We start from the raw sequence: 13,159 nt of genomic DNA on the forward strand, positions 1-13,159 counted from the left end.
CACTGAGGAATCCGAGCCAGAAAATAACAAACGCGGTGAACAGAAGTCTCGTTATCGTTGAACAAAAGAAAAGACTCTGGCAGCTGGTTTCACTTGTATGGTCTGCAAAGTGAAAAGAGAACTCACCAACAATATTGCACAACTGGGTTATTCTTTTCTTCTTCTTCTTCTTTTTTTTTTTGGCAAGGGTGGGGAAAAGGGTGATTTAAATGAGAGATATATGAGTGACAGTGTAGTTTAAGCTGGTTTAATAAATGTTTATGACAGACGTACTGATATATAAAGCAAACAATACACCAGATTATAGCTTTTGCTCTACTGTGATAAATGCCATAAAACTGAGAGTGCTACCAAGACAGATTCAAAAACTGTTCCTTCCATTTGTGGCAGAAAAGACATAAAGCTTATTTTGTTTTGATCAAGAATTGTTTTTAACAATTACTATATAACAAAGCGTCTACATTTATACTTGTAATTAGCTGTTTTTTCCCCTTGACATTATTTCATTTCCAAATATTTTAGATTTGTAACATATTAAAGTCAAAATAGCAATAAATTATCTTTCTACATTTTATTTCTGCATTTCTACATTTTCTGCTTTCTACATTTTCTACAAATTATTTTGGAACGTGCAGTTGAAATTCTCACTGAACCTCCTAAACAGCTTTCAAAATCTGTTGTCTCATCCTGCACTCCAATAACACACGTCCTTCAATATGTAGGTAAGTAAACAAATAAATGATTGAATAAATTATGTTTAATTGAATAAAGGATACATCTGGTTCAGTGTCTGGTTCAGTTTCAAGTTACTCACCAACATAAAGACTTTGATGTGGTCTGATTAGCAATAAAGAAAGACCATGCCCTCCAGGGGTCTGCAACTTTTATGACTGAAAAAGCCGTTTTTGTTACTTTTCAACAAATTGAATTGAACGGGAAAACATGATTAATCTTTAAATTTAGGCTCACACAGCTTATACAGTCTCATATTGACCGTCCTATGTTGCTTTTGTGAAGTTTCAATTACAATTTAGGATAAAAACATGTCATTTTTTTTGTACTTTGTTTTAGAACTTTAATCCTATTTTTCAGCGGTTTTTTTTTTTTTTTTTTTTTTTTTTTTTTTGGTTTTAGTTTTTAAGAATTTTGACTCCTTTTTCAGCAGTTTTTTTTAAGGCTTTTACTCTTTTAGAACCGAATCGAATAGGAGAACTTCTTTATTGAATATTGAAGATCTAAGTTTAATTCTAGGTAGGATAAGGGTTATGTTTGGATATTTTAGCATAAATATAGCTTTAAAACAATTCTTTCTGATAACTAATTTCATATAGGAACATTTCACGCTGAACGTTTATTTCCGCTCGGTCCATATAAGGAGCGGCCTGTCCTGTGACGCAGCACGCACCACTGACGTCACCACGCACGACGGTACAGACTGCTGTTAAAAATGAATTTGAGGCGGAATGAAAGTGTCCTGGATTAACTTCAAATAAACTTCTTATCCGCTGCTGTTTCAGGTCGGTGACTTCTCGCTTTGATTACAACTCTTTACTTTCCCGCAGAGCCGCAGACTGTCACGTTTATTTGCTCTGACTGGCGTGAGTTTTCTCTGATGTCCACGTTTACAACTTGTTTACAATGGAGCCCATTCATCGCTACAGTGGGCCGATTACAGGAATATAGTAATATAACTCATCTTCGTAGCGTTTTATGTCTACACGCGTATTTATTGACACAGCGTTCAGGCAGATTTGAGGATACTGGCTCGACTTGTTTTCGATGATGCCCCGATTGCATGTTACATCTACTTTGCTTCCAGCGTGCAAATGACCTGTAGGGATTACAGATAATCTGATTAACATCTCCACATACTAGTTCTTTTAGGGAGCAGAATTAGTTAACTTTACAATAATCCAGTTAACGTTGTGATTCTGAGGCTTCCTGAAATAAATGAAGTCTGTGGAGCTAGTCTGTCACCATTGTGCTTAGTCAGAAATAAAGAGGCATTTTGGCAGTCAAACTTCAGATTATACAGGATAATGTAAATAAGTGTGGGCTAGGTAACCAAAAATATTAAAGACTGATTCAAATAATTGTCAAGGGGTGAATAATTTCATCATCAAACCTTATAAAACTTGTTTTTAATCTTCATATTACATGTGAAATTTACTATAAATGAAAAGTGCTCCCCAAAAAGTTCCTCTCACGGTCCAGAGTGCACAGCAGGGATAACATATCAGTACATTTTACTTACTCCTGCTTATTTTATCCTTGTTTTGGTTTGAGTCAGCACTCAAAACTGATGTCATGTTCTAAATGTGTTTTCTAAAAATATCTGCTGGACTGTGTAAATGAACGTATCTTATCTGGAGTGTGATTTTTGTGAAATCTATGCAACGTCCACATCCACTGACACACTAACTGCTCCTCCTCAAACTACTTCTCTGGTGTCATATTTATTGAAATCCACATTCACTGACCATATGATTGAAGTGCTAGCTCTTTCTCTGACATTTTTATAAAAATTTTCTCTTCGACCTCAGATAAAGACTCTATCATGCTACACGCTGATGATGGCTGTACAGCAGCAGAGGATGGCGGTGAGACAGACCAGCACCAGCCTCTCATTCTGGAAAGAGTCAAGAAAGAAGCCGACAAAAACTGGAAAACCGTTGTGTCCGATCGGTTAAAGAAACACTGCACGTGTACGGCACAAAAAGCCAAATCCAAAATACTTGGCTTTGTTCCCATTCTGTCATGGCTTCCACGCTACCAGTGCAGGGACTGGATTTTAGGTGATGCCATGTCTGGACTGATTGTGGGGATTCTGTTGGTCCCGCAGTCCATCGCCTACTCTTTATTGGCCGGCCAGGATCCAATATATGGCCTCTACACCTCTTTCTTTGCCTCCATCATCTATGCCATATTGGGCTCTTCCAGACACATCTCGGTGGGGATTTTCGGAGTGCTGTGCTTGCTTGTGGGGCAGGTTGTGGACAGAGAGCTGGCTGTGGCCGGATACCTCGCAGAAAGGAGCAGCGTTGGTATCGGTAACTTCAGTGAGATGTCAGACCAGGGGAACAGCAGCGTGGAGATACAATGTGACAAGAGCTGCTATGCAATCACAGTGGGAGCAACCGTGACATTTACTGCAGGAGTTTACCAGGTAAGAGTTCTCACAACACTGAACAAAAATCACAGACGACCTCATTTTGGACTTGAAATAAGATAGCATTTACTGTCACTGCAATGAAATGAATTGAGCACTATGTAAAGGTGGCAGCCATGAATAAATCTAAAGGCACATTTGTTTGAACGTCACACCGGATCACTTGCTTGTGTGTTCCTCCCAGGTGCTCATGGGGCTGCTGCAGGTCGGCTTTGTTTCGGTCTACCTCTCCGACTCCCTCCTGAGCGGCTTCGCTACGGGAGCCTCCCTGACGATCCTCACGTCTCAGGTGAAGTACCTGCTGGGCCTGAAGATTCCCAGGCCCCAGGGTTGGTTCACCCTCTTCAAGACGTGGTACAGCCTGTTCAACAACATCGGGAAGACCAACATATGCGACCTGGTCACCAGCTTGGTGTGTTTGGCAGTACTGATACCAGCAAAGGAGATCAACAATCGCTTCAAGGCCAAACTCAAGGTGAAAATAGATACAAACCTCACATTTGTTCATTGCATTTTAAGTTTCTTACATCCATCCACGTGAGGGTTTTAGATTGAGATCCATAAGTATCAGTGGTTCCCGGCCTTTTTTTTTTTTTCCCCTTTAAGATTCCTCCATGTTGCCCCTCAGAGAGTTCAACCCTCTTTCTGATTTGCTTAAAAGCCTAAAGGTGTGTGGAAACCTCCTCCCAGAAAATCTATATATAAGATTATATATACTGTCTGTTTATGGTTGTCTATGACATACAGATATCTAATTTTGACTGCTAAGTCTAACCCTTCCCCTTCCTCCAAAGATTATATTACTACAGCACAAATGCCGAGTTCAGTGCAGCCAACTTGTCACAAAAGAATGACATTTGCATTCTGCAAGGAGGCGTCTTCAAGAAAGAAATGTGGCCTAACTTGAACATAATTGTTGATTTAAAAATAGATATGTATAATAGACATGCGACATGTGTGAGTAGAATGAGTGGCCATATGTTGGCGCTGCTCATCCTCTTCCTGACCTGGAGCAGTTGTTCCCGGCATTGATTCTGGGCACCGAAGACCATGATGCATTGCATAAGGCTTCTTGTTCCTGAAGGTTGTTTAAACATTTACACATGTAAAGCACAGTATATTTATGGGTTCAGTGTCTTTTCTCAAGGGCACTCTGTTGTGTGAACAGATGGGGGAATTGAACCTGCAAGATATTTTTTTTGGTTTGTTTTTAAATGTCAGACTGAAGAGAGTTCCCAAACCACCTTAGTGAGCGCCGTGAAAACAAAAACCACCAGTATGGAGTGGTCGGTTCCCCAGTGCAGTACATGATTGTCACAGCTCTAAACAAGATGAATACTTTGATCTCGTTTTCACCCCCGTCAGTCTGATGTACCGTTTCCTCTGTCCAGGCTCCAATCCCCTTTGAACTGTTCGTGGTGATAATTGCCACTGTTGCATCTCACTTCGGCCGGTTCAACACGGAGTACGGTTCGGGCGTGGCCGGCGACATCCCCACGGGCTTCCTCCCGCCTCAGCTGCCTTCGTGGTCTCTGATCCCCAACGTGGCGGTGGACGCCTTCTCCATCGCCATTGTGGGCTTCGCCATCACCGTCTCGCTGTCGGAGATGTTCGCCAAGAAGCACGGCTACACGGTGGACGCCAACCAGGAGATGTACGCCATCGGCTTCTGCAACATCCTGCCGTCGTTCTTCCGCTGCTTCACCACCAGCGCCGCTCTGACCAAGACCCTGGTCAAGGAGTCCACGGGCTGCCAGACCCAGGTGTCCGGGCTGGTCAGCGGGCTCGTCCTGCTGCTGGTGCTGCTGGTCATCGCGCCGCTCTTCTACTCTCTTCAAAAGTAAGCGCCACAGGACCGCGTTCAGTCAATGTGTGGTTATTTTCGGTTGGTAAAGACGAAATGACGACATACGTAACACATCAGTGATGAAAACATCAGTGCAAGGCATTCTGGCAGGGGTGGCAAACAGAAGGCTTTATGATTTATCTACTCTCTATTTATTTGTAAGGCTAAGATTTATCTGTATTTCATTCCGAAGGGATCCTTTAAATTTCCCTCATGTTGTGATTGTCGTAATTTCCAGTAGTAATTGTTTGGCTTTTTAAAAAAAAATATAGATATCATCATGACGTGTACTCTGTGTCACAACACAGGAAAGTTTGACTAAATGAAATAGAGCTGTGTGTGGCTCCTGAATTAAAACATGTTTGACACGTCTGATCCAAGGTAACAGAGAAAATTTTAAAAACTGACCTATAGGCTGTGCAAATACAAAAAAAATGATTACTATTAATCACAGACAGCTTATCATTGCAGTAGAAAGAAATTTCCAGTTTAGAGCGTGCATACCCCTTAAAATATATATTTAAAATAATTTAAACTTACAAAACAATGACCAAGCAGTACACACTTACAGTTTTGCACATTAATGTGTTGCTGTCTTTTTAAAACGGAGACAGAATTTGCTTGTGCTTCTTACGGTGTTTGTCTATGAGAGGTTTCAAGGGTAGTCCTGGACAAACACCGATAACCCTACGGTTCAGGGTTATTGTGTGCTTTGCATTTTCCTGCTCTGTAGAACTGCAGTTCACGTGTAGGATAGGAGAACAGAAACTGACATGGCACCTCATGGTGGTGGTTTCAGTTGGACTGCTTTTGTTGTTTGAAATGAAGTGCAGAAGATTCACAGCTGTGCAGAGCTTTTAGAAATCAAGGTAATATCTGAGGTGCAAAAAAAAAAGTTCCCAAAAACTTCAGTGCACCTCAAAGGAATTGCGTGGAAATCAAATCCTTGTCCTGAGGCCAAGAGAGATAAATACTTTATTCCTCATATTAAACAAGTGGCAAAAACTGATTCTTCTGTTATAGTAAGAACTCGGATCGTTTCCTTCTTTGGCTAACCCAGAGGTGCTGATGAATGTTTACATTTCCAGTCGTATTGTTTACTACGAATCCTTATTTTATGGTCTTCCAACTCATAGTACGCCACACAGTCACTCCAGAATCCAGCTGCATGTGACCTGCTCCCTTCCCTCTTCCACACAGATGCGTTTTGGCCGTCATCATTGTGGTGAACCTCCGCGGCGCGCTCCAGAAGTTCGCCGACATTCCAAAGATGTGGCGTTCGAACCGCGTGGACGCCTCCATCTGGCTGATCACGATGGCCACCTCAGCCCTGGTCAACACGGAGCTGGGCCTCCTGGTGGGGGTGTTGGTGTCGGCCTACTGCGTCCTGGGCCGGACCCAGAGGGTCCAGGTGGTGGAGCTGGGCAGAGCCGGGGACAGGGAGCACTATGAGGACCTGTCATCTTACCACGGCCTTCAGAGGCATCCAGGAGTGGCCGTTTTCAAATACCAGGCTCCCATCTACTACGCCAACCAGAGCCTGTTCAAAAAATCTCTCTACAAGAGCGTGGGGCTCAACCCGGTGAAGGAGAAGGCCAGACGAATAAAGTTCAAGAAGAAGCAGCAGCAAGAGGCCGCTGGGAAGTCGGAGGAGAAAGAGGACGCGTCCAGAGAGAACGACGTGGAAGCTGCTGCTGCTTCAGTCACCTTGATGCACGATAAGACGTCGTCGCGGAGTTTTCACAGCTTAGTGATGGACTGCGGCGCCGTTCTGTTTCTGGACACTGCCGGAGTGAACGCTCTGAAGGAGATCCACAAAGATTACGGCGAGCTGGGGGTCAAGGTCTTCCTGGCTCGGTGTAACCCCTCCGTGCTGGACACGCTGGAAAGAGGAGGTTACTACCCCGACGGCAAGGGGGGGAACGTCGGGGAGAACAAAATGGTGTTCTTCACCATTCCTGACGCCGTCCGCTATGCCCAGAGCCTCGGCGCTCCCAACGGAAATCCCGACAGCAGATGCTAAAAGCAGAATACGCAGGATCTGTACATATATTTTACACACTGCATAAACTCTCTGTTACCTGTTATGTGCCTTTTAATGCTGGGATGGTTATCGAGGTTTCTCCTGTTGCAATCATCTGTCTTCCATTAGGCTTTATTCCTCACGCTGGAAGCTTGAATCACGTTACTACGGAGTGCACTACACGCTCAGGGTTAAGTCTCGGTTTAAACAGCCCTCGGTCCGAGCGAGGTGTAGCGGCGACGCCTCGGCGCAGGACTCCCGCGGTGCGCTGGAGAGCGGGAGACGTGTGAACGAGCTGTGAATGTTCGCTGCTCGGGTGTGTTTGCGGGGTTTTCTCAGGGTTCTTCAGCTTCCTTCCACAATCAGAAGACAGTTGAGTGGGATAAAGTGAAGCGCTAACCCAGAAATCTTTATTTTTAACGAAGTGCCTACACGATATTCAGCGAGTTCCTTTAACCAAAACATGAAGCAGTTACAAAGAAGAAAACTGGAGATTACTGTTAAGAAAATGATGCTAACGGCCCTTCAGTCTCAATACATTGGTGTTGATCTGCCAAAGCCACATTTTCCTGTTGTGTCTTGTTTTTTTAATTAATCATATTTTGTTTCTGGAACAATCATCTCAGTTGTTATTTGATTTTAAAGGTTCACTGGGTTTTCTCTCTGTTACTTTTGATAAATTATTTTCTTTGTTCTCTATATTTGCCAAAGTTGAAAACCTTCCGCACCAAAGCTTTTTGATTTTCCCCTTCACAAAACTATTACACCGATGTTCTAAAAGGTGATGGATGGTGCAAACCTCACGGTGAAGTAAACGCAGTCTTTAATGAGTGCCACTTGAGATTTATATTAAGAGTTTAGTGTTACAATCAAACCTCTCGGCTGAATGTCCGGCTGTTACTGTGATGTTATTTAAACATTTAAACTCCACTGTAGTGAGCACAAATAAAGTCGAGAGTTATTACACGTCCCCTTTCAGAACAACGCGCGTTTCAAGGATCACTGACATTGAAATGAGGCTTTTGATCACGGGCTGTAGTCTGAAATGTTAATAATAAATACGTAGAGCACAACGTGACACTTTAAAGGGGAGAAAATCAACAAGGGACTGTCGCTTTCTTATGTAGCACTTGTTTTAATCTCCAGTAACTTTTTATTGTTCTGTATTAAAATCAAAAGCGTACCGAAGTGTATGATTCTTTTTTGTTTGATTGTTTAATGTGTTTATCTGCTTTTATTCTGAAAATAATAGGCAACTGATTCATAGCCTTACATGTATTAATCTTTATTTATATTACTATTATTATTATTGGATTCAGTTAGCCTATCAAATATTTTCTTTCTTTTTTTTCATTTTGGAAATTAGAGATAAACATAGGATTTTATTTTATTTTTTTTTTTTTGCGAAATATGTAAAACCTTGACTTCCTTATCAAACTGAAATAAACCTTTCATAAAGGGTCGGCCTATCCATACATATCACCATCGCCCTCCCTCACTTTTAAAATATATTTATTGCATATCAGATAAGTTGTGACAATAAAGTTGTAATCAATACCTTTGAACTATAGCGATGTAAACTCATAAGAATTATGCAGAAACCAATGTTTTCCCGGGTTTATTAATAATCAGTTTGTGCTTTCTGGGTTCAAAGAAAAGCAGGTCTCATATCCAGCGTGAGTTGATGCTGTTGGTCAGCGGCATGATGTGGGAATGTCGCTGTTTCAGACAAGATGGAACTTGTTGTTTTTGTTCTTTTGTCTTTTGAGGCATGGTACCACGCCTTCCTGAACATCTGCCATTATAACCCTTTCAGCAGCTTATTGAAACTGCCTCAACCCGTCCGACTGTATTTCATCAAGCTCATTCCACATTTGGGATTTGTACACGATGTACTCAGGATTTTCATTCCTTTTATCTGGACTGTTGATACCTACTTAAATAGAAGTTAAAGGTTTGACTAAAGAAAAGCACAAAGGAAGCTAAAAAAAAAACAAACAAACTTAACAATATTGTTGTCACCCCTTTGAACTCAGTTTAAACTGTTGTGTTGTGGATTTAATATGAAAATGACTGAACATGCTGTAAAACCCAAGCCTTAATAATGAGTTAATTTTACTGAATTTCACCTTTGGTTACTGTAAAAGTGAAACATCAGGTGGTTTTGCCTTATTGTGCTCGTATTTCTCTTTATGAATGTATTTTTTAGCTTGACCTTGAACACAATAAGACATGTTTATTTTACTATGTACACAACATAATTTTTTTTTTCAATTATTCTTCCTTTCTTTTGTGTCTTGGTCACTTTAAAAAGCTGCCGGTGTGTTTTTACAACTCCATTTCTGTGGATGCAGGTGAATAAACAGGACTGACGGTTTTGTTCAGCAGCAAAAAACATATTATTCAGGATAATGTAAAACCTTTTACTTGTACTAAAATGTCAACATGTATTCAGGTTAAAAGCGGTTCATAAGTCATCTCAGAGAGGTTTCCTGATCAGTTAAAGCTTTATCGTGCCTTATTCTTCACCGAGAGCCTCATCACAGGGAAAGAAACCCGCTGGAGTGTTCGTTTATTCTTTTGATACGGCTCCTTATCGCACTTCATTGATGCATTTGAGTAAACTTAAATATTGATTCTTAAATGTTGAGGAAACGTCACTGCTGTTTACCAAGAGATACAGATCTCCCAAAGGCATTTTTTCACGTCTGTGCTATTAAACTGTAGACTCATATTAAGGTTTGTCACTGTTGAAAGGATTGTTTTGCACTTACAAGCCAATGTGCCATTAATTCTTAACCCCTTGAAGAGCATTTACTGGAAACATTGTGTTATCTCGGGATAGCTCAGTGTTTTAAACATGGTCAAAAACATGTTTTTTTATTTACACATGACGAAAACCATTGAATTGCAGTGATTTTAACATTTAGAACTTAAAACGGTTCCGTAAAAGAGGCAATTGATTACCAGTCTGTAACTTTATTCTGTCTGTATGTAACTGCAGACACCGTCCATGTGACTAACTTTACATTTATGTTCACAATGCTCCACTGAAGCATGGTTCTTCAGAGTTTACTTATTGAAAGCATGATCAGGTGAATCAACTGGAAGAAAAGCCAACAGCTGTTTGATCGGATTTTTTTCAACACTTTTTGTTCATGTTTTTGTGGATGATTGGGATTTTTTTTTTTTTTTTTTATTATTCATTAAAGATTTGCCTTAGTGAGACAGTCGCTTGTGATCTTCAGAGGAATGTGGGTAATTAGCTCAAGGTTTTCTTTGAAACTGTACATCTGTATGCAGATAGAAGATTGTAACATTAGACTCATAACTGCTAGTTTAGGTGTGATGTTAAAGTGAAGACAATAAATGTGCATATTGAGTGAAAAATGGAGATCCGGCTCTGTTATCTTTTACCTTTCGCCCAATTAATAATTCAATGCCGCAAAGAGAATAATGAAGTGTGTTAGCAGTGGAAGTTTGCCTTCAGAGGCTTTGCCCTCTTTAACCTTTACCTTCAGGTGAAAACGTCTCCTGGATGACAAATTACTGCGCAGATTTCAGATAACAGCCGATGAAGGCTCCAAGGTGAATCGAGTCTCTGAACAAGAAACTATCTGGGAGCCTTAATCCTTCCTGATAAGTTCAAGATCTCAGTATAAATCCATCTCTTCTCATCAGTGAATGACCGAACTGCAGTTTTCTAAAGCACTTTTGGTACCTTTTCAAAATAAGATGAGTCTGACAGTTGATGTAAAATTCTAAATTATTTGAAATGCTTCTTAACCAAACAGGCCAAATACTATTAGCTCTTGTTTTTGCAATACATCCACATGATCAAAGTATATTTAGGGAGCTTCTGCTAATCTCAGATAACGTTCAACATCATAGAGTCAAGTCATTTCTTTAAACAGATAACAGATATGACCAACTCTTAACTCTGTTCAAGCTTTTTCCTGGACAATTTACAGGCAGTTACTGTTACTTGTTTTATCAGGAGATACAGAAATATTTCACTAATTTTCATATGACCCCTCTCCTCAGATCTAATCTGTAAATATATATCTATTTCTCTGTTCAGATTCAATTTTAACTGGATTTACATTTTTAGAGATGCACCTGCATACTACCTTTATCCAATTAGAAAACATCTCAATCAAGACACTTTTCTATCACGTAAAGCACATGTTATAAAAGAAATAAATGACTGGTTTCACAGGTAAAGATAGGATAATGTTCATTTAAACCAGATTCGGTTCAGTTCTGAGTTTTTTCCAGGTTAAAAAAAGACCAACCAAATACATCTATTTAAAAGAAAGACATTCTAAATATCATTATATACACACTAGAAAGATCATAAACTATATTATCTTTTGCCAGCATGGAAAAATTACCACTGCTTATTTGCTTAATTGAAATACTATTTTTTTTTACCAATAAATCAATTATGAAAAATCGTTTCCATAGTTTGATGGACTTCCCACATTTTTTCATCCTAAACATGACAAGGTGACTGATCCCAATAACTCAGTGTTAGACATGTCTTATTTAACACATGGTCACAACTTCTGCCACATCAATGGGATTTACACTGATCATATACACACATTTATGCCAACAGAACTTTCCACATATGGACTTCAACCTTCAACCCAATAGAACTATACCAACGGAGCTAAGCTGAAGATGTGAGACTATAGTCGAGTTTCAGGGCTTCACATCAAGTCAAAAGTTCCTTCAAAATTAATTTCTTTAAACTTGATTTTTTTTAACCTGGAAAATAAATAACTCTCTCTCTCTCTCTCTCTCTCTCTCTCTCTCACTCTCTCTCTCTCTCTCTCTCTCTCGCTCTCTGACTCACACACACACACACACACACACACACACACACACACACACACACACAGTATCGATAAACATTTGAGGATGTCTTTGTGTGCTGTCTGTTGCTGACGCTTTAGTCAATAATTACAGATGACAGTGTGGTAGTTATATATTATGGAGAGGTTATCTTCGTCTTCCTCAGTCCATCCACTCACTGAAAACTCACCAAAGGAACAACAGTGGTCTTATTGGTTTTTTAACCAATTCTAAAATCACAAGATGAATGTTTTGAAAGAACATTAATACACTTTCTGAGTACACATTAAACTGCACGTATAATTGTAATATTTATTGTTCATTTTTCTTCTTCTGTACCTTAGAAACCATTAGATATTACTCCTTCATAAATAAATATCCTAAATGTTAATTTTTTATTTTATTTTTTTTACATTTGCAGTCTCTGTGCTCAGTTTGCAGTTACCTCATTCAGCCACCAGGGGGCAATGCTGACCAGATAACTGTGAACATTGACGTGCCAGCCTGGTTAAATTCATTTGTAAATCTTTTTAATTCTTGTCCATTTGCAGTTAGACTCCGTGTATTCCATTGAAAGATATAAAACATCATTAGTTTATCTATCATCACCACCATCATCATCATCATCATCATCATCATCATCATCCTCTCCATGACTTCTGGCTCTGGCCTCTCTTCACTTAAACTTGTGCATCTTCTTTCTCTCCTTCTCTCATACACTTCCAGCCTCTGCCTCATGTATTTGTGGAGTTCTTCCGGGCCTCTAGCATACCTCCTCCAGAAATCTCTCTGCAGCATCTATCACCACTGTAATTATGTCAGATCTTCTGGTTTGGTTTCTCGCTGTCCTCAGCTCATTTGCTGTAAACGCCAGGAATGGCTGAGTTCCCACAATTTGCTTGATTGTCTCTTTGACCTGAGGCCTCCCAGAGGACGCACCAGCAACCACCTGGCTGCCAGGTGCAGCTCCATGCCCAGAACGCTAACACTTGTAGCATCGAAGTGGAGGGCGAACACTCTGTCCTACTGGAGAACTCATATAACCCAGACTCACTCTTGTTGGGACAGCATCTTGCTTAAAATGTAACAACACTGCAGTACCAGACTTCTTGAACCCATGCACTTCTTCAATCTCAGTTCCTCCCAGATTTTTCAGAATGGCGTTCTAAGTTACAGAAATCAGCAGACTTCTGTGCAGTCAGAATTCTAGCACACAGAAAGATATCACATACATTATATGTTTGTTTATTTACATGATCTG

At 40.3% G+C, this 13,159-nt stretch overlaps 1 protein-coding gene across 1 annotated transcript; it reads left to right on the forward strand.

The window, feature by feature from the left end:
• Nucleotides 1-1,427: 1,427 nt before the first annotated feature.
• Nucleotides 1,428-8,307, forward strand: slc26a2 (solute carrier family 26 member 2). Its single transcript, XM_030111117.1, has 5 exons — nucleotides 1,428-1,517; nucleotides 2,544-3,166; nucleotides 3,354-3,644; nucleotides 4,561-5,009; nucleotides 6,216-8,307. Exons 2-5 carry the CDS (start codon nucleotides 2,558-2,560, stop codon nucleotides 7,036-7,038), a joined length of 2,172 nt encoding a protein of 723 aa, XP_029966977.1. The 5' UTR covers nucleotides 1,428-1,517; nucleotides 2,544-2,557; the 3' UTR covers nucleotides 7,039-8,307.
• Nucleotides 8,308-13,159: the final 4,852 nt, after the last annotated feature.

This window comes from Salarias fasciatus, chromosome 2 (genome assembly GCF_902148845.1).
Source record: "Salarias fasciatus chromosome 2, fSalaFa1.1, whole genome shotgun sequence".
Classification (NCBI taxonomy): domain Eukaryota; kingdom Metazoa; phylum Chordata; class Actinopteri; order Blenniiformes; family Blenniidae; genus Salarias; species Salarias fasciatus.